This window comes from Staurois parvus, unplaced genomic scaffold (assembly GCF_062004578.1).
Source record: "Staurois parvus isolate SC_StPar_1 unplaced genomic scaffold, SC_StPar_1.0 ptg000154l, whole genome shotgun sequence".
Taxonomy (NCBI): domain Eukaryota; kingdom Metazoa; phylum Chordata; class Amphibia; order Anura; family Ranidae; genus Staurois; species Staurois parvus.
In genome coordinates, this window is record NW_028317950.1 from 24,772,501 (window position 1) to 24,792,931 (window position 20,431).

At 40.1% G+C, this 20,431-nt stretch overlaps 1 protein-coding gene across 7 annotated transcripts in view; it reads right to left on the bottom strand.

The window, feature by feature from the left end:
* RALGPS1 (Ral GEF with PH domain and SH3 binding motif 1) overlaps positions 1 to 20,431 on the bottom strand; it is a 577,572-nt gene that overhangs the window by 363,186 nt on the left and 193,955 nt on the right. For all 7 annotated transcript variants that reach the window (XM_089675289.1, XM_089675287.1, XM_089675288.1 and 4 more), the window contains 2 exons: positions 12,805 to 12,894; positions 10,486 to 10,578 (listed from right to left, as the gene is read on the bottom strand). In XM_089675289.1, coding sequence (XP_089531415.1) covers positions 10,486 to 10,578; positions 12,805 to 12,894 — 183 coding nt within the window. The remainder of the gene's footprint in view (positions 1 to 10,485; positions 10,579 to 12,804; positions 12,895 to 20,431) is intronic.

A 20,431-nucleotide genomic window follows, 5' to 3' on the forward strand; every position in this document is an offset into this window, starting at 1 on the left:
GCATTGTCGGAAAACAGTTTATTTTATTGGGTTTCAGCATTCCCAGTGTTTATAATCTGTTCATAAAGAATACAGCATGGCAATAAAACTCTGTGACGTCAAGTACCAAGCAGGAAGGGATCACTCAGAAAGAACCAAAGCTAGTTAATTCACCCTATGGTGTGCCAATGGGTTGCCTGTGTCCCCTGCAAAGAATATCAGCCATTTTGTCAGCAGATGCAATGACCAATCAGCAACTTAATTTTCCCTGACTACACAAATCCAAGAATAAAAGGATTGTAGGAAAGTCCTGTTCATTTTTGCATTCAAAAACCCCAACAACCCTGCTAAAAATGAGATTGTTAGAAACTATGTTGAGTGTTTGACAATCTTTATTAGATTTAACGATTCTGAATAGCTTAAAAGGGTATTTAAAATCAGAAACAGAGGACCTCAAGTATATTTTAAAAATTATTTATAAAAGACAGCTCAGATTTTAGGCCCCTAAAATGTCTGCTTTGTGGCAGAAGATAAAAACGTCAACATGCATGCCCTTTTAATTTTACACATCACAATTTCTCCCCATGAACCAAATACACTTTTCTGTCAACAACAAGAGGAAAAACAGAAACACATTCCCCTGCTATATTCTTGGAAGAGGGACATGCTGCAAAAAACATGAGGTATGAAGAGCTGTAACAATAATATGAAAATGCATGCTAAATAATGCATTGTAAACAACCTGCTTTCAATAAATGGTGTAGCCCTGGCTAGCAGACCCATTAACCAGTGGGAGCCGCATAGCCAAGGACATCATTATCACCATGCCACTGGACTTCTGTTCTTTTCTTTAGCAGAGCTGACAGCCTGCCAGGAAAGGGGAGGGAGGAGCATTGTGATTGGACACCACAGCCAGAACCCAGGAAGACATCAGTGGGGCCTAAGTGTGGTGAGAGGTGCAGTTTTGCACTGTTTCAAAACAATGTGGTATAAGCTGGATTACTATTTTTTAAAAAGTGTATTGATGGAAAACAGTGAATATAAGGTAATAGTTTTTATCTACTCCCCAAAAAAACTTGAAACTGCCCAATTTTTTTTCATATCAAGCCCTAGCAGCAAGAGTAGCAAAAAACAATCACTGAGCTAAGATTTAAGATAACATAAATCTGGTTAAAAAGAAAAAAAACTTTAAAAATACAGTAAATTCCCTTTATTCAAAAATTAGCACAAGACTACAGCGCTTCTCCATACTGGATCAGGAAGCATACATGGAGCTAATTCAGTGCCACAGTGAATATGCAGCCCCTGGCACTTTTTACAAACTAGCCAATTCATGAATGCTAAGATTTTTTTTTCTTTGAGAGATCCTTCAATGCATAAATATGTACCCTTCAATTTCCACTCTCTGTATTGAAATAATTAGACCACCCCAGCTACTAACCATTTCCAAACCAGGGTAGATGTGCAATGTAGTGATGTTGCAAATGTCAAAAGAAACAATACGCTTGGCTCCAAAAAAGAAATTATGATGAAAGATGGGTGACCTGTCCATGCCTGTCATCCTTCAATATCGAGCTTGATGTATTTCTATGTGGGTCCATTAGAAACAGCTTGAGTTTGAGCAATGTATAAAAAAAATTGAATCATTTATAAAAATAAAAATACGCAGTTTATTTAAGAGCATGTGGACAGCGATTCCTTAACTAAAACTATTCTGAAGAAGGGTATAGGACTAACAGCGCCATGCGCAGCGGAGCTGTCTTAAAACAGAATGGGGGGGATTTCCTAAAACTGGTGCTCACAGAATCTGATGCGTCTGTAGCTAGTAACCAATCAGCTTCTAGGTTTCACTGTCACAACTTAATTGAACAAGCAGAAGTTAGAAGTTGATTGGTTGCTATGCACAGCTGCATGAGATTCTGCGTGCACCGGTTTTAGTAACCCCCCCCCCCCCCCCTTACATTTGCATGCCTCACTTCCATCACAAATTAAAAAAACTAGGGGTTTATTCCTCATGTTAGGATAGTGCGTGGGGCCATGGAAACCATTGTCTTTTTTAGTGCCAAAGCCCTACTACAAAAAAAAGCCATGGTTTTCATACACTGCACTAATGATGAGTGGGGAGGCACAGTGGAGACTGCCCTGCTCTATGGGAATGGGAAATGCTAATACAAGCTGAGTGCTTTGGTAACCATCCACAGCAAACTTTACAAACTGATACTATCTTCAAAGCCTCAACAGAGTTCAAAGTAAGACTCTACAGCCTCTCAGTTAGCCCGCATGCATTCTGAGGAGCAGCATAGTTGGGATGGTTTGAGACCTGAAAAGTTGTTTATAGTGTTCAACAAGTCAACATTGGCGGCTTCAGTTTACTAGCTATGCAAAAACAAACCCGGAACATTTCTCAAAGTCTCAAAGACTAAATTTACTATAATAATGGATTACAGAGATTGGCAGAAAATAATGGACCAAGCAGTTAGTGTGTAAGCCTTTAGCCACATGTGAAAACAGAGGATTATGGGAAAGGATGCAAAGAAAAAGGCTGTGCTGCGAACCGGACTTGCAGTGAAGGAGATATCAGATTACACACATAGCTGAATGCAGAATGACACCCCCCTGTTTTATCAGTTATACACAATCATGTAGGAAATGCTGGAACATGCTTTGCAGACCAAGTATCAAGCAGCACCCTGTAATAAATAATTACTGGAGAAGTAAAGACTAAAGCCAGCAATCTATTGAACGAAATTCGGCTGGTTCATAAGGGACTGGATGAATTCCAATCCATTTACAGGCAGGCTGGTTGTACAGAAGTCAATCTACTGATCAACTTCTGTAAAACCAGCCTACTGGGTTTTTCACTATTGATCAGTGCTGCTGGCTATACCTGGCAGCAATGATCAGTATATTCTGACAGTGGGGAGGTCTATCTGCTGTCAAAATACAATGGCTTAGCAGGTCATTTTTCTGGTTGAACAAAAAAAAAATGAAGCATTTTTGGGCTGCCCTAAAGTATGCCTGAAGGCAAAACTTTTTTTTTTTTTTTTTTTTTTAACTTTAAGTTAGCAGGATACCTGTCAGGTTTTTATTGCTTTCTGTGTCCCCACCATTACAGAGATTCACCCTTCCTATCTATCCTGGTGACCAATCACCAAAACTGAAACCAAATCCCAAACTTTAAGTGATAACAAGAACAAGAATAGAGGGAAAATCTTCTATTAGGGACACCAGTTCTAGTAACCACTTTGGAGGGATTTCTTTCATTTTCTGTTATGGATATGGGACCGGAAGTCAAGGGACATCCCCCCAATGGGACACAGATGGCAAAAAAAAATGACAAGGGTTATAACCTGCCATTGTTCTATCCAAAATGAAAAAAATAAAAAATAAAGTTTTGCCTTCAGTTATTTAAAATTATAGAAAATATCTATTTAGAAAATTGTAAATTAAAAAAAAATAAGATTGCCAAAGGAAATATCAGAAAAAATAAATTAACTGATGGGTGGTAAGAAGAATGTCAGCTGGCAATGGGAGATCAAGGAACTTGTAGTTCAACAATTGGTTACTAAAACTGATGTCTACTACAGCTTCTGTGAATGAAACGTGAACCATAAATTAAGGGGGCTGACCTATCAATCATGAACTGGTCCTCCATTGAAAGATCTGTTCAATCCATTGAAGCTATAACAATAATTTATATGAATGGCAGAGCTGAGCGGAAAGGTTGGGCATAGTCATGCAACTCTTAATGAGTGCCTGTCATAGCCCCTTAGTTCTATTAACACCACCACACTAGAAGATTATGTGGGTCATCACAAGGAGGAAGGTTTTGGTGAAAAGGAGGACACAGCAGCACAAGGGACACAGCTCACTAAAGGTAAGTTATGTCCCCTTTGCTGACCTTTTTAAATGTAAACGTAGGCTTTAAAGTGGAACTATGGCCTTTCATTAAAAAATAATATGTGTTTCTGCACTTACAACTTTTTCCTAGTCCCCTCTCAGGTCCTACAAAGACCTAAAGATCTTGCCAGTGAAGTCCACCTAATGCAGCTTCCTGTGATGCTCCTGAATTCAGAGCAAAGTAGCCACTTACATGCAGGGTATTGCTATCAGTATTGTTGCTGCTGATTCACAAACCTGTAGCTTGTCAATCAGTGCCTGGCCACACATAGTCCTGCCCACTGCTTTCTGCATTGGCCACACTCTGTGGGTTGTTAAAGCCCTCTCACTGTGAGCTGCAGTGTCTGTTGGGGGGAACATGTGAGACACAAATAAAGGTTGATTTGACTGGGAGGGTAAATAATGTATTTGTTTACTTTATGAGACTTGTGCATCACATAGTAACTATATATGATACTTGCTTAGACTGCTATACAGAAGTCTTTAGTTGTACTCTAAAGGAATGCAATTTTTTTGGCTCCTTACCCTAAACTAACCCCCACACAGATGCATACATACCTTGATCTTCCAGTCTCGGACTCAAGTAATTACAGTGCCTTGAAATAGTATTCATACCCCTTGAAATTTTCCACATTTTGTCATGTTACAACCAAAAATGTAAATATATTTTATTGGGATTTTATATGATAGACCAACACAAAGTGACACATAAATTGTGAAGTGCAAGGAAAATGATAAATGTTTTTCAACATTTTTTTACAAATAATTATCTGAAAAATGTGACATGCATTTGTATTCAGCCCCCTTTACTCTGATACCCCTAACTAAACATACATGGCATGAGTTCTTGAAGTGGACCTTTACCTGTTGGATGCATTGGGCATCACTGCTCTTCTACCCCATTCCCTCTGCCCCTAAACCCTCCCCCCCCCCCAGTTGCAATGTAAAACAGCAATAGTTTTTGTTTATTTGATTGTTAATTTTTTTTTTTTTTAATGTTTTGGTCTACATCACCCCCTGGTCACCTAATCAAGAATGACAGCTCCTCTGCTCTACAGCCTCCTGGTATATGCACATCAAATATCCCAGGATGCTTCACATTCCATGCACAGCAGCTGGAGGATGGCAGACTCAGCAGCGTGTCAGCAGCCTACACCAGGAAGAGGCAAGCAAGCTACCAGATGACATTAGGAGTGAAGATGACGGCATAGGACAAAGCAGTGGTGCGTTGGATCACATCAAGACAAAGCTGGATTCGCTGGTCAGGTTAATATGTAGATTATGCATAACACCAATGAAAAAAGATAAGACGTGGGTAAGAGTGAAGTTCTTCTTTAAGTCCGTAAGCTTACAATAGGATAGATTGTCAGTTTTTCTCCAAAGACTGCATATAAAAAAGTAAAATGCAGACATAACTATCAATATGATTAACATATGGCTCAACTGCGTGTCTTGCCTGGAATTTCTTAAAAAACGTAAAATAGAGTCACATACATGCTTTTCTTCAAGCAGAACCAATTGACACCAAGCACTGCTGAGCGTTATCAGCTTATTATGAGAAATTATAATTCAGGCTGCAGAAAGTGTAGAATCAGCACATTCCCTATCCATCGGGAGGCATTTCCCCAACCCTGTGTGTGTTATCTCAGAAACGTCTTAGCCAAAAAAGCTCTGCGAGGCAGCTTTACATTACTAGGGACTAGGGTGTAGCCTGAAAGATTCCTATTTATAGACCAGCAGAATATTGGCCTTAACTATCAGCTGAATGCTCAGAAAGGAAGATACACTTCCACAGTAAATAAGAGCTCTGGGTTTTATTAAAAAGATTAATAAGACATTTGTAAAATCGCTTCAAATAAAAATGCAATGCCAAGGCCCATGAGTAAAACCCATCACAGAATAGTTAATTTTAAAACAACAATTTTAAAATGGTGTTAAAACCAGAATGTTTCCTTAATTTACTTTGTTCTAAGTTTTGGATAACACATAGCTTCCAAATTAAGCAGGCTTTTAACAGTGCTTCTGAAGGAGGGCAGTTTTTATGCACAGACAAGATGTATAGAAGGTGGTGCATGGAACAGTCGAGCACCTGACTTTCACAGGTATAGATCTGATTTGTTTGAAATAAGAGGCATTCAACAGGCAGGGTGTCTACTTAATATCTATTAAAACCTAGCTGACTGGAGCATACCTTTACCACTGTTACCCAGCACTATACATTGCACTGAATGACAGTTCAGGTAATACAAAAGTTATTGCAAGGGAGAACTTATTTGTTAGACCTGCTCATCCTTAGGGACTAAACATTACATTTCTCTACTTGTACCCATCAAGTACATGGTGACACACTCGGAAATGTTTTTATTTATGTTATCAGTTTTCATGGATTCAAAGGATTCAAGGTTTGTAAAATGATTTTTTACATTCGAACAAGGTAGTCGACTTCTTTAGGTTCCTATGACCATACCAGAGCTTAGAGAGCAAAGTAATGATTCTCAAAATATTACTTTGTAAAAATACATGCATCCCAGACACAAATTAAAATGGTCATAAACAGGAGAAGATGCTCAGAGTCAGCTGTGTTTTGTCAAAGCAAATCCGCCAAAATGAGCTTTATGTAACTGCCAGCATGGAGAAGAGCAAGACCAAATCTTATGCTGGGTCCTTTTCTAACTTTGCTTCTCATACGTAGCCATAGAAATATTCAAGATTCTCAGAAATCACTTACCAAGCCCAGTTTCAGCACATATGTTTTTGGTATATCTTTCCAGAGAAAGCTAATCAAATTTTCAGACTAAACAAATTGAATTTAAAGATTTTTTTTTGCAAATGTCTTAAGCTTTCTGTTTTAAATATGACTTGCTATGGCATAAATGGGCAATGCATAACAGGGACTGTATATTGGAGATGTTTACCTTAGTGCAGGCTAATAACATAAAAAAAGTTAGGATCCATGTAGTAAAAAAATTATAAAAAAAGATAGTACACTGTGCTATAGAGATCCTAAAAGGTCTTCAGTTTCAGGTTTACCAGAACCATGCAGAATTTTTCAGATTGTTTGATTTTGGTTATACTCAGTGAGACACAGATGTCAAAAAATGCATTGGTGGCTTGGCATTAGAAGAGGTTAAGATCTGCAGAACTTAGTGGATATTTACTATGCTCCCAGTATAAAATGAACTAGGGTATCTTCAGACTTTGAGCCTGGGTTCACACAGTATTTGCAGCGGTTTCTGTGCGAATTCTGTACCGCATCACAATCGCACCCCGTTCATGCGAACCGCTGAGGGTGTGTATGTTAAGTTAACAACACCCCAAAATCGGTCCACAAAACGCGGTGTGATGTGCAGAATCGGATCGCATGGGTGTGAATACCCATGCGATTCGATTCTAGTGCGGACCAAAAAAAGGGTCCTGCACCTTTTTGGTGCGGATGCGGTGCGATTTGATCCATACAAAATGTATGGCTTAAATCGCACTGCACATAATTCACACGTGATCTGCACAGGAAAGCAGTTCCTGTGCGAATCACATGTGATATGCCACACAGCACAAGTGTGAACCCAGGCTCAATGTCAGTACCAGGAGCAAACCACTGTTTTCATTTTGGAAAGCAAAAGAAAATAAAACATGTCTTCAAACCTACACATAAACTAACAATAAACTCCCCCATTAAATTTCTGGCTAACCAAAAACACTAACTGAATATCAATTGATTGCTAGATATAAGTGAGCCATGTCCAGGTCTACATGGCTTTCAGAGTAGGTCCCAGCATCCCAGTGATCCATAAGTAGTATAAATTGGCCCTAAGCCCCAACAAAGGTTTTAAAAACGTTGTTATTACTTTAAATATACTTCCCTGCACTTATCCCTCCAGCACCGCCGACCTCCACAATATTCAAGTGCTACAGAAGATATAAATATTCTGGCGCTTTTGGTAGTTATGTAAGCACACTTCCACTCTGTGCTCTTACAGTTCTTTTGCTGGCTCCCATTTTGGTTTGGGATACAGCAGTATGGAAGGAGATAGCAAAAGGAACTACCAGACACCCAACATGCTTGGAAGCAGAAACCAGTTAGAATGTGAAAACTGCAGAGATCAGCAACGCAGGTGGTGTAAGGGACAAGTTTTAATCCTTTTTTTGCAGGTACTACTGCTCTCCTCAAGTAAAAAAAAGTGCTTGAAACCTTTTGATGTAGTTTAGGACAACAGCAGGTTAAATGAACTTATCAATGAATGCTAAATCATCAGGGAAGTATCTCAACTCGATCTAGTAATGCATATGAACGCACCACAAGGCACAAGCCCCAATTTAATCCCAGTTATTAACATTCCATTTAAATCCAGTTGCCTCCATGGCCACAGGTGTATAAAATCAAGCACCTAGGCATGCAGACTGCTTCTACAAACATTTGTGAAAGAATGGGTTGATCTCAGGAACTCAGTGAATTCAAGCGTGGTACCGTGATAGGTTGCCACCTGAGCAATAAGTCCATCCGTGAAATTTACTTGCTACTAAATATTCCTCGGTCAACTGTTAGTGGTAATATAACAAAGTGGAAGCAACTGGGAACAACAGCAACTCGGTCATGAAGTGGTAGGCCATGTAAAAGGACAGAGTGGGGTCAGCGCATGCTGAAGCGCACAGTGCACAGAAGTCGCCAACTGTCTGCAGAGTCAATAGCCTTCAGATTAGCACAGCAATAGTGTGTCGAGAGCTTCATGGAATAGGTTTCCATGGCCGAGCAGCTGCATCCAAGCCTTACATCACCAAGTGTAATGCAAAGCGTCAAATGCAGTGGTGTAAAGCACACCACCACTGGACTCTAGAGCAGTGAAGACATGTTCTCTTGAGTGACTAATCACCCTTCTCTGTCTGGCAATCTGATGGATGTGTCTGAGTTTGGCAGTTGCCAGGAGAACGGTACTTGCCTGACTGCATTGTGCCAAGTGTAAAGTTTGATGGAGGGGGACTAATGGTGTGGGATTGTTTTTCAGGGGTTAGGCTTGGCCCCTTAGTTCCAGTGAACGGAAGTCTTAATGCGTCAGCATACCAAGACATTTTGGGCAATTTCACGCTCCTAACTTGGTGGGAACAGTTTGGGGATGACCCCTTCCTGTTCCAATATGACTGCGCACTAGTGCACAAAGCAAGGTCCATAAAGAAATGGGTGTGCGAGTTTGGGGAGGAGGAACTTGACTGGTCTGCACAGAGTCCAGACCTCTACCCGATAGGACACCTTTGGGATGAATTGAGTGGAGACTGCAATGCCAGGCCTTCTCCTCCGACATCAGTGCCTGACCTCACAAATGCGTTTCTGGAAGAATGGTAAAACATTCCCATAGACACACTCCTAAACCTTGTGGATAGCCTTCCCAGAAGAGTTGAAGCTATTGAAGCTGCAAAGGCTGGGTCAACTCAATATTAAACCCTGCAGACTAAGACGGGGACGCCACTAAAGTTGATGTGCGTGTAAAGGCAGGCGTCCCAATACTTTTGGCAATATAGTGTATATGGAATCTTCTCATATCAAGACTAGCTTTAGAAGAGTAGGGGAAAAGCTCTGCAAATTGTGTCTCAAAAGCTTTATGTACTAAAAAGAGTTGTCAACACCAATCACATCAACCTTCTAATGTATAGTATGAGGAAATGCTGAACTGACAATTCTTTCAGTAAATCTATAAAAGGTATTTCAGTTTTAGCTAGCCACACATTACAATTTGATTTAAGTCCTTTTAGATCTGCCAATGAATTATGTAGTGTGACAACCTAGTTGAAAACAAAAAAATTAATGCATTCCTTAGATAGGCACCCATATTACATAGTTAAGGGATATTTTCATTTGATTATACAGAAATTGCACAACTAGATTGTGATATGTATGGCGAGCTTTAGGATGACTCTGGAGTGTTAAACCACCCAAGGGTCTCCAGCGTCACCCAGAGTCCTGCCACTCTTATACTGACTTACTCTTGCTCCCTCTGTTGGACGTTTATTTCACAGTAAAAGAGGACCGTTCAGTAACTTTACAAGACTACATGCATTCCTGACAAGGCACAATGTACAGCAATTGTATAATTTTTCAGAAAAGCTATATTTTTAACTCCAGCCCAGTAACTTTGCCTAAATGAAGATGCAATCAGTTTGCTCCAGACAGAAGAAAGTATTTCCTCATTCTCCAATCCCCTTGTTATAATTTATATATATTTTCTTAATGTGTGTTCAAAGCTAAAAATTTTTTCTTTAGTTCTAAACAGAGGGGGAAATATTAGTACTATAATCTGAAAGAGGTTCTGTCTTTTCCCGCTGGGGAGATTTAACAATTGTCACCGGCTCAGAAAAGTGAGAGAAAATCTAAAATTCTACAGTTGTCACTGGAACAGAAGGTGTCTCTGGGTCAGAAAATGGCCCCAAAATATTGGGCAGGGGTATGTTAACTCTTCTCTGCTTTATCTATAGACAAAATTTTTTGTTGTTTGAGCTACACAGTTTGTTCCATGCAGAGGTTGTGTAACTTTAGAAAACCAAATCTAACTATGCTGTGTCCAGTCTTTGGCATACAACCAAGATCTGGCTATGAGAGAAAAGGAACATAAAACTCACGGCCCAGGTTTTGGACAGCCGGAAGATGGGAGCACTCTGCAACGCAGACACCACCGCCATCAAAGAATGGAGGTTGTTCAGGTCTAGAAGTTTCTGCAAAGAAAGAAAATATCATACTAGACAGTTCCTGTTATCAATAGAAACACTGTCTTCTCCTATTACTTTATTACATACATTGTCACAATATTCAGGGCCAATAAAACAAGAATATGTTCTATATAAAAAGGGTGAACTGAGCAGAGGGATTTTGCCTTCGCCACCAAAGGCTAAATACCTACAGACTCCAATGTCAGAAATGTACCACTGTTTGTAATACAATGCATAAAGGCACGCAGGAATCGCACAGAGGTGAAACTATTATGTGCAATTAGAATCGGGATGATGCAGCTCTTCTCCATTCACTACAATGAGTCATGAACAAAAATTTTGGTTCTGGGCATGAAGCAAAGCATCTGCACTTTGCATCTTAAGGGGTTGGGGGACAATTGGGGGCACTAAAAAAGTTGCAGACCCATGTGGTTTTAATGCCTCCAAACCACAAACCTAAATGAGCCCCTAAAGTTAAAACTTTTACGCTATCAACATTGACTTTTTTTAATCCTTATGCTGCTAGCATTAGTAAATAGATAGAAGGTATATTATATCTACATGTTTTAAACTTTTTGTCCATTTCTTCAGTTGCTTCCTGGTTTCTTTGCCTAGGCAAATTATGTCATACATGCCAGGTGTCTTCAGAAGGGGCTTTCTCAGCTAAGCACACCCTCCTGCCTGCATGCTTGAGCTAAGGGCAGATGGATTCCATTAAGTAAATTATACATGAATCGCCTGCCCTTACTCAAGATGGTCACAGCCAGACGTGCTAGGGAGTGTTTTTCAAAGTGATTTCTCAACAAAATAAAGCACGGCGACATGGATGGGGGGAGGAGGACTTTGCTTTGAATACTAAAAATTAATTAAAGAATGCTTTTTGTGGTGTTCAGATACAGTGTAGGTACACTTTAATTGCTACACATTTGAAAATGTAAAGCCTAACTTCAGCTCATTTATTGTTTTTTTTGTTTTGGATAAGAGTTGGAAAGTGTTAAAAATTCTGATGGGTTTTTCTTTTAGTATTTTTTCCCTTACTTCCTGTCTCTGTGACACCAGTGCAAGAAATAGGGGGGAAAGAATGCCACAGCACAGGAGCCACTGACACAAACATTGTTATAAGTTCTAACACTTCCCTACTCTACTAAATTATTTTTTTGTTTTGTTCTGTGCCCCAGTTGACGAGATTTGTCATCACAACTTAGAAGGGAGTGGGAGGAAAACTCCCCAAAAAAAGAGAAAGCAATAAAACCTGACAGAGGCTCTAACTCGCCCCCACGTTATCCAAAACAAAATAAAAAGTTTGGACTGAAGTTGGACTTGTATACCAATTGCATATGCTTGAATACCAACCTTACCCAAATATTGTTTATACACTGTATATGTTTTACAATAGACCTAGCACTGTAAAATGGTCCTTGACTCCGAACTATGTTTTTCTTCCTTCAGAGGGTTGTCCACTCACCAATAAACAGTATACTATAAAAGTATCTAAAAAGCAATATATAGAACTGCTGGTACAAGACAGAAATGCCTAGATTCTTAGACTTTCTGTATCCATATGTAAACAATTCTAGTTTTTGCAAAAATTAAATGAAGAATGGAAAGTAAAACGACATTTTCTTCATGTTTGTCTTCTCACAAGCCAAACCTATAACATTGAACTCTGATTTACAGCAGGCAGCAATTTTGCAATGGAACAATAGACTCCTTATGGCTTCCGTGTATTAATCTGTGTCAGCAGGCTCGTGAAACAGTTAGCGATCAGGGTATAATTCTGTAATCAGTGTTGGCTCTTCACACAAAATAGAAGCACAGAATTAACGAGTACTCTGATTAAACTGTACAGGATTATTTACGAGCAGACATGTTTATTTTTTTGGCAAGTATCCACTGTGGAGTAACTCCAGCATTATGTTTCCAGTAACAAAGGATCATGAGAGGGAAGGCAAAGGCAGCAGCCATCTTGATTCAGCAAGTTTATGTTACAGCAGTGCAGTGTTGATTGCAACTATCCGCTCTGCTGAAAACTTGTAGTAGATTTTATTTGACTCTCAATGCTGGCCCTTGTTTGAAAAACAACTTGAAAAACCTTTGTAATGTAAGCCTGGCTGCAAAATGTATATCAATTTGAAAAATGTACAATATATAGAAAAAATAACTTACAAAAAAAAAAGAGAAGCTGACAGCTTCTCATCTGAAAGTACTGGTCTGCATTGCTCGCAATCTTACCTTGGCTATCTTGATGAAATGGCTCAGTATCTCGGCTCTTATCTTCAGAGTCTGTGTTGTTAAAATTTCTCGCACAACCCAAAAACTGACCTGAAAGGAAGGACATAAGAGAAGGCAAGTCTTTTCATTAATCCCTTCTTTACAAGGGCTCAAGCAAATATAAAAGCAATATTAAGCACAAACTTTTGTAAAGCTTTCAGCAGGTTTGTTGAAGTTGTTAAAGGATGTCCCCTTTTTGTAAAATGGTACATGTTATATCTGTATTTGGGATTTAACATGTCACTTTGGAGCAGCCAACCTTTACTCTGCCCACACAGCTGCACCTTCTATTTACAGCATTCTGTGAATGAGTGAACTATGGCAGACAGCTTGTAGTTCTCAATAAACTGCAAGGGCACTGGTAAGCATTCCAGTAATTCATTGATTCAGTAGCCTGTATCGAGGTAAGGGCAGACAGTTTTACTGAGTGTCTACAGGAGCCTGGCATTGCACTTGCAATCCAATGACCGCTGGTGCAATGCTTTGCAGGCTACAGTGTAAAAAAAACAATAAATGCTAATTTTTTACCTGCAAAATCATGCATTTATTTTTTTTTTACAAAAGGAAAACTTAGCCTTTAAAGAAAACTTCAGTTCCAGTGTGGGGGTGTTTAGCATAGATCTTAATGGGCATATTGGCTGTCACTTCACAGCTAGTGGGTTTTCAACAACCTTTAAAGTGGACTTAATCCTAAAAAGTAAATATATATAATTGCAAACCATGCCCAACTGCGCCTAAGCTGTACCTTGAATATTCTACCTTTTACATGGACTTCCTCCTGACAAATATCAGAGAACATCATGTGCCTAGGTTCTCCCGTGCCTACAACCTCATAGCTGTAGATCTGCAATGTGAGTTCTATAGCACTTCTATCTCTGACTGACAGTGTCATGAGATTTGGAGAGAGATTTGGGGAGGTCACTACTCTGCTGCACTGTTCTCCTTGCTGGAGGGGAAGTTGTGCTTGAGGACCTATAGTGCTTATACTTCACCTATTCTGTGGATCCTACTGCTTCTTATTTATTCCTCCATCAGAGTGGCAGTCTGATATGAGGATGCAGAGTCCTACCTCTACCAATATGACCACCTTCACAGAAAAACGCTGTTTAGAGCAAGGCATAAAAAAGTAAGGAAGGGGGGAAAGACCACTGCAGGAAGACTACAGACAATATTGGTGATTAGTTGCTTACTTCTTTGCTTACTTTTTTTATGGGGATTGACGGAATGGGACAGAATTCATGGTACCCCTTCTCTTTAAAGTACTGTAGAAGCCTGCTAGCAGCTCATTTAAACTGGCAGTCAGCACTACCATTAAGATCTGTATTTGTTTGCTTTATAAGGCTTTAACCAAGCATGCTGAAAGTTTTGCAAATGCTTAATACTAATCTTTCCGTGCTCCAGTGATACAAGAAAAAAAACTATATCCAAAAACATAAAACATGCAAAACACACCTATGATCCAACAGTGGAAAACAAATCCAGCAGCTATACTACAAATCCCCTATAAATGCAAAATGTGAAGATCTTCAATATATAGGCTCCCCTTCAAGTGGAACGCTGTACTTGATGAGGAGTCTATGTACTGAGGATCTTCACATAATTTTGCATGATATACACACTGCTCTTATACAAGCTGAAACCTGTATGAACAAAGCACCTAACAAAGTGTAGGACCTGCTGTCACAAATATGGAGAGACATTGAGACCCTAGAGGAGCTAACATTAACTTCATGGGTCTCCAGCAATTGGATAAGTTGCTTTCTCATGAATATGAAATTATATCACCAGTTTCTAATTGTATGTATAGGCTGCGTTCTCACAATAATGACATTTCCGTGATGTAATTGGTAATAAATAGACCTGCTTTGGAACAACATTTAACAAAGCTAACAGCTTTGATTAGCACAAAAAACTAAATATTGCAATTGCTGGTAAACAGGACATGCGGTCAACTTAATCCTCTTAACCCTGGAAAAGAAATTAACTACCAAACCAAAAACTCATCTTTCAACACGGCTTTGAGTTTGGGATAATTAATGAAAAACAAGATGAAACTATTTAGAGTAACCAAGGCAATCTGACATCTTGTGGAAAAGAAAAGTAGTAGTTTTGGGGACAAAACAAAATACAGTAAAATTTATTAATATTTCACCTTGTTTTTTCTGTCTGTGCTTTACAAATACCAGCCGCCTTGTTTCCCATTAATAGTGAAGTTCATTTTTTCCAGACTGTGTAAAAATGAGCTCAGATAGGCGATAGTCAGCCAAGCATGGACTGAAGTGTGCAGTCCCTGCTGCTTACGCAGATCTCTGTGGCTGGAGGGGCCTACTCTGGGGCTCCATTATATTATATAATCGTGATCTTTTTATGACCCTTGTAACGAAGAGGCAGATACTTTCCATGTTCTCATTTCCAGGATTTCTTTGGCACCATGGTGAAATATTTTTATTTGCCCAGAGGAGAGGGAGGAGAACGTGAAGTCCCCCCAAATGCTGGTCTTGAGGAAAACAATAGCAATTGCCTGAGAAAGTCCAACCAAACCAATTGGCTCTTCCTTACAAAGTAAATTGCTGGAGGTCTCTGCTGTCACAGACGTAACAAAACAAAAGCAGGCACAACACTTAAAAGCTAAAGTTTTTTCTACTTTTGGATCGAGTGGAGAAGGGTTAGAGCCTCTGTTGGGTTTTTGTATTTCAATGGTTTTTATTAATTTATAACAATTAACACAGGAGCAAAAAATCACGCCCATGCAGGGGCTATCAATTGCACATAGAGGAACTAGAAATTAGAGAAATTAGTGCTCTAACACCAACAGGGCAAAAGATACGCCCATGCAGAGGCCATCAATGGCACTTAAATGACAAAACATAAATATAACACTGATAATAACTCAAACTAAAGGCAGCTATCCACTGCCACACCAAAGCAAACAGAGAAAAAAAAAGGGGGGGAAAGGAAGGAGAAGTACAAAAGAAAAAAGGATAGCCAAACCAAGAGCAGGGATCCAAGAACGCCAAAGTTGAACAACATCACATCCCCAAGCTAGCCGGGGGAGCGTGGGAAAGGTATATTGGGTCTGTTGGGTTTTTAATCCCGTCTGAGCATGAAGTGAAGGAAAATCTCTGCACTTGCTTTTTTTTATTAATGAATGCCAGACAGAACATAAAGAAGGAAAAGGTTCAAACTTCTAAGCATACTTTTCTAAGGAACAGAAAATTATGCATTTTGTTAGTATTTTGTTAAATAATGCAGCAAACACAAGAAATATACAGTATGCATACAGGAAATGGGGATACAAAATACACAAATGCAGAACATGACACTATAAGGCCCTTTCACATGGGGTGGATTCCATTTTGATCAGCAGGGAATCCGCTCACAGATCCTGTGCTGATTGGAGCAGAGAGAGCGGATGACACATGAGCTTCTACAGAGCGAACATGAACAGAACCCACTTTGTTCTATGGGCGTCCAGGAGTAAACGGACTCCGCTGTCTGTTTACACCCAACCACTCTCCGATCCGCTCCACCTAAAAGGAAGAGAATGGATCCCCTTCTGACTTTTTAAGTGGACCGGATAAGACTGGAGATAGGTAAGTGTAATCAGGCACAAATCTGGACTGTCTGAAAAACTGACATGCAGACCTTGTCGGATCATGCATGTGAAAGAGGCCCAATACATTATACAATCATATGTAAATGCTGCAAGAGTCATGACTGGGAAAACGTATAAACAAATAAAAATAAGAGGCTGCATTTGCAATCTTTCACCATGATCTGCACAGCAACTAGAAGGCAGTCTTGGAGACATATGTTCACAAGCCCAACCCAGGGTGCCATACTGTATGTTCAGCTCAAAACCTACTGTTTGCATCAGAACACACACTAATTCCTGTGACGTAGTGCAATTCCTACTCATTCTAATCCATCCACCCTTGTTGCCAACATTTTGTAAGGCCTTGGTGGATGAGTGGTGATTGCAAACCGAACAGAGCTATTTATCACTTAGCCCTGAGCCATTTGTGTCTGCTTTTCTGCAAATAAAGACAAAAAAAAAAATCTAAAAAAGTGACATCACTGCAATTTTCATTCATCATTTGATATTTGGTATATCTAATATTTTATAGGTATGTGGTTTTTTTTCACATTTCACATTTTCATCAATTTTTTGTTTGAGGAAGCTATTTCACAGAGCAAATATATAAGTAGGTAATAGAGCGCTGGGAATGCATAAGTGAAGCAGCTAGCATAAAAGGTAACCTTGGGACCCAGATAGAAACATGAGAAATAAATATGCAGCGCTTAGGAAATTATGAACAAACAGAAACATGAACAGCATAACTGCATGACAAATTCAGTCCATATTGCATGGTGCGATAAAGTGACAGGTGCAATTGTCCTAATAGTTCATGTTCAGAGAAATTCGTGACTCTTGTGATCTCGTGATTTGTACAAATAATGCACTAACCAGATAGCGCAATCAAAGCGCATGGAGCAATTAAGACCCGCTCCTGGTGCTCTGGACTTGTAATATTAGGAGGATGTCATCTGTAGGTTTGGCCACCAGATGTCATCAATCCAGGTGTATAGGTAAGTCATCAACCAGAAAGATCATCAGCGGGGGAGGGGGTGATCATGCATCACGCGTTTCGTGTACAAAACACTTCCTCAGAGACAGTCTCTCTGAGGAAGTGTTTTGTACACGAAACGCGTTAGGGAGGTGCCCTTGACCTGTGTATACATACCACAAAGCCATCCTGATTGACACCCTGGTGGCCTGACCTTACTTTGATGTAAGTTTTTTCCTTTATTGTATCTGGTGTAAGTTTTTATTTAATAAACATACTACACTATCAGAGGCTTCTCTGGGTCTCATCTATGATATGGGAGCCCGTTTTTGAAGGTTCCGTCCATTTGGGAATGATGCATGATCACCCCCTCCCCCGAGATCACAAGAGTCACGAATTTCTCTGAACATGAACTATTAGGACAATTGCACCTGTCACTTTATCGCACCATGCAATATGGACTGAATTTGTCATGCAGTTATGCTGTTCATGTTTCTGTTTGTTCATAATTTCCTAAGCGCTGCATATTTATTTCTCATATTTCACAGAGCACAAAAGCAATCAGTTAAAAAAGAAATACAAAATGGTAGCAAAACAAAGTTAATTTCTTTTACATCTACAGTTGCAAACAAAAGTATGTGAACCCCTTGGGATTACGTGGAGTTTTGCATGAATTGGGCATAAAATGTGCTCTGAACGTCATCCAAGTCACAACAATAGAAGAACAGAGTCTGCTGAACGTAATACTACACAAACATTAGATGTTGTCATGGTTTAATTGCACATAACATGTAAACATTCACACTGCAGGGAGGAAAAAGTATGTGAGGCCCTAGCTTAATGACTTCTCCCAGAGCTAATTGGAGCCAGGAGTGAGCCAACCTTGACTCCAATCAGTGTGATGATATTGGATGTGTTGCTGACAGCGGTCTTGCCCTTAAAAAACACACACCTGTTTTGGGTTTACTGGTTTCAAGAAGCACTGTCTGATGTGAACCATGCCTCGCAGAAAAGAGCTCTCAGAAGACCTATGATCAAGAATTGTTGACTTGCATGAAGCTGGAAAGGGTTACAAAAGTATCTCCAAAAGCCTTGATGTTCATGTGTCCACAGTAAGACAGACTGTCTACAAATGGAGAAAGTTTAGCACTGTTGCTACTCTCCCTAGGGGTGGTCGTCCTGTAAAAATGACTGCAAGAGCACAGCGCAGAATGCTGCAGGAGGTAAAGAAGAATCCCAGAGTGTCAGCTAAAGACCTACAGAAATGTCTGGCACATGCTAACATTTTTGTTGATACATCTACAATAAGGAAAACATTAAACAAGAATGGAGTAAATGGGAGGACACCATGGAGGAAGCCATTGCTGTCCAAAAAGAATATTGCAGCACGTCTGAAGTTTGCAAAAGAGCACCTGGATGTTCCACAGCACTACTGGCAAAATATACTGTGGACAGATGAAACCAAGATTGAGTTGTTTGGGAAGAACACACAACACTATGTGTGGAGGAAAAAAGGCACAGCACACCAACATCAAAATCTCATCCCCACTGTAAAACATGGTTTGGGTCTGCTTTGCTGCCTCAGGGCCTGGACGGATTGCTGTCATTGATGGGAAAATGAATTCCAGAGTTAATCAAGACATTTTGCAGGAAAACGTACGACCATCTGTCCGCCAACTGAAGCTCCGCAGAGGATGGGTGATGCAACAGGACAATGACCCAAAGCATACAAGTAATTCAACAAAACAATGGCTGCAACAGCACAGAATACGCCTTCTGGAGTGGCCCAGTCAGAGTCCTGACCTCAACCCGATTGAAATGCTGTGGCATGACCTTAAGAGAGCGATTCACACCAGACATCCCAAGAATATTGCTACACTGAAACAGTTTTGTGCAGAGGAGTGGTCCAAAATTACTCCAGATCGTTGTGCAGGTCTGATCTGCAACTACAGGAAACGTTTGGTTGAGGTTATTGCTGCCAAAGGAGGGTCAACCAGTTATTAAGTCCAAAGGTTCACATACTTTTTCCTCCCTGCACTGTGAATGTTTACATGTTATGTGCAATTAAACCATGGTAACATCTAATGTTTGTGTAGTATTATGTTCAGCAGACTGTGTTCTTCTATTATTGTGACTTAGATGACGTTCAGAGCACATTTTATGCCCAATTCATGCAAAACGCCACGTAATCCCAAGGGGTTCACATCCAGGCCAAAGCCAAACTTATGGAGGGTGTACCATAGGACCTCCGTAGGAAATTCCACTCTATACTATCAAAGGTCTTGGTTGTATTCAACAATAAAATAGCTATCCACACTCTCAAAGACACAGAATAGTAGGTCCAAGGGCAAGAGATGCAAACTTGAAGACAGATTACAGTTCTCTGTATCAAAGAAAGTTCACTGTTCATTTCTACTGCCTAGTTTGCCATAATTTGGGCAACAGATAAGGTAGCTATGGCCAGCAGTAGGGCAGGGCCTGTCAGAGCAAAGATAAGCTTCAAAGGAGTCTGCAAACATCTATCCACTAATCTGCAAAATCTTCTGCTAAAATGTCTACATCATCCGTGTTTTCTACTACTGTAAGTGTGCAAGACAATTCTGGTTTTTGGCCCATGACCATAATCAGAGGAGGAGGAGATGCAGCTGATGGTCCCCACTAATTCTAAAAGTGATGATAGCCTCTGGAATAGATCTGCCATAGTGGCAGTGAATTCTGCCTTAGTCAGACAGGCCACTTTATAAGTGTCTGTTAGAGACCTGCAGTCAAGGGGCTGGAGCAGGGTTGGTGTTTGACCTTGCTCCAGAAAAGAGGAACTACTGTCAACTTGTGAGGAACTTGGAGTTTCCGCAGGGCTTGCAGTGCACTCAATGCTGTCTGTTCCATGTGCTCCTGTTCCCATGTGCCTGTTTTCTTCCTTTGCTGGATTAGGGTCTTCCCCTGCACAATAAACATTTCTTAAGGGGGTTCACCATGTCTGGTGGAAAGGAACCACAATAACCCAGGCGCAAACCAAGTAC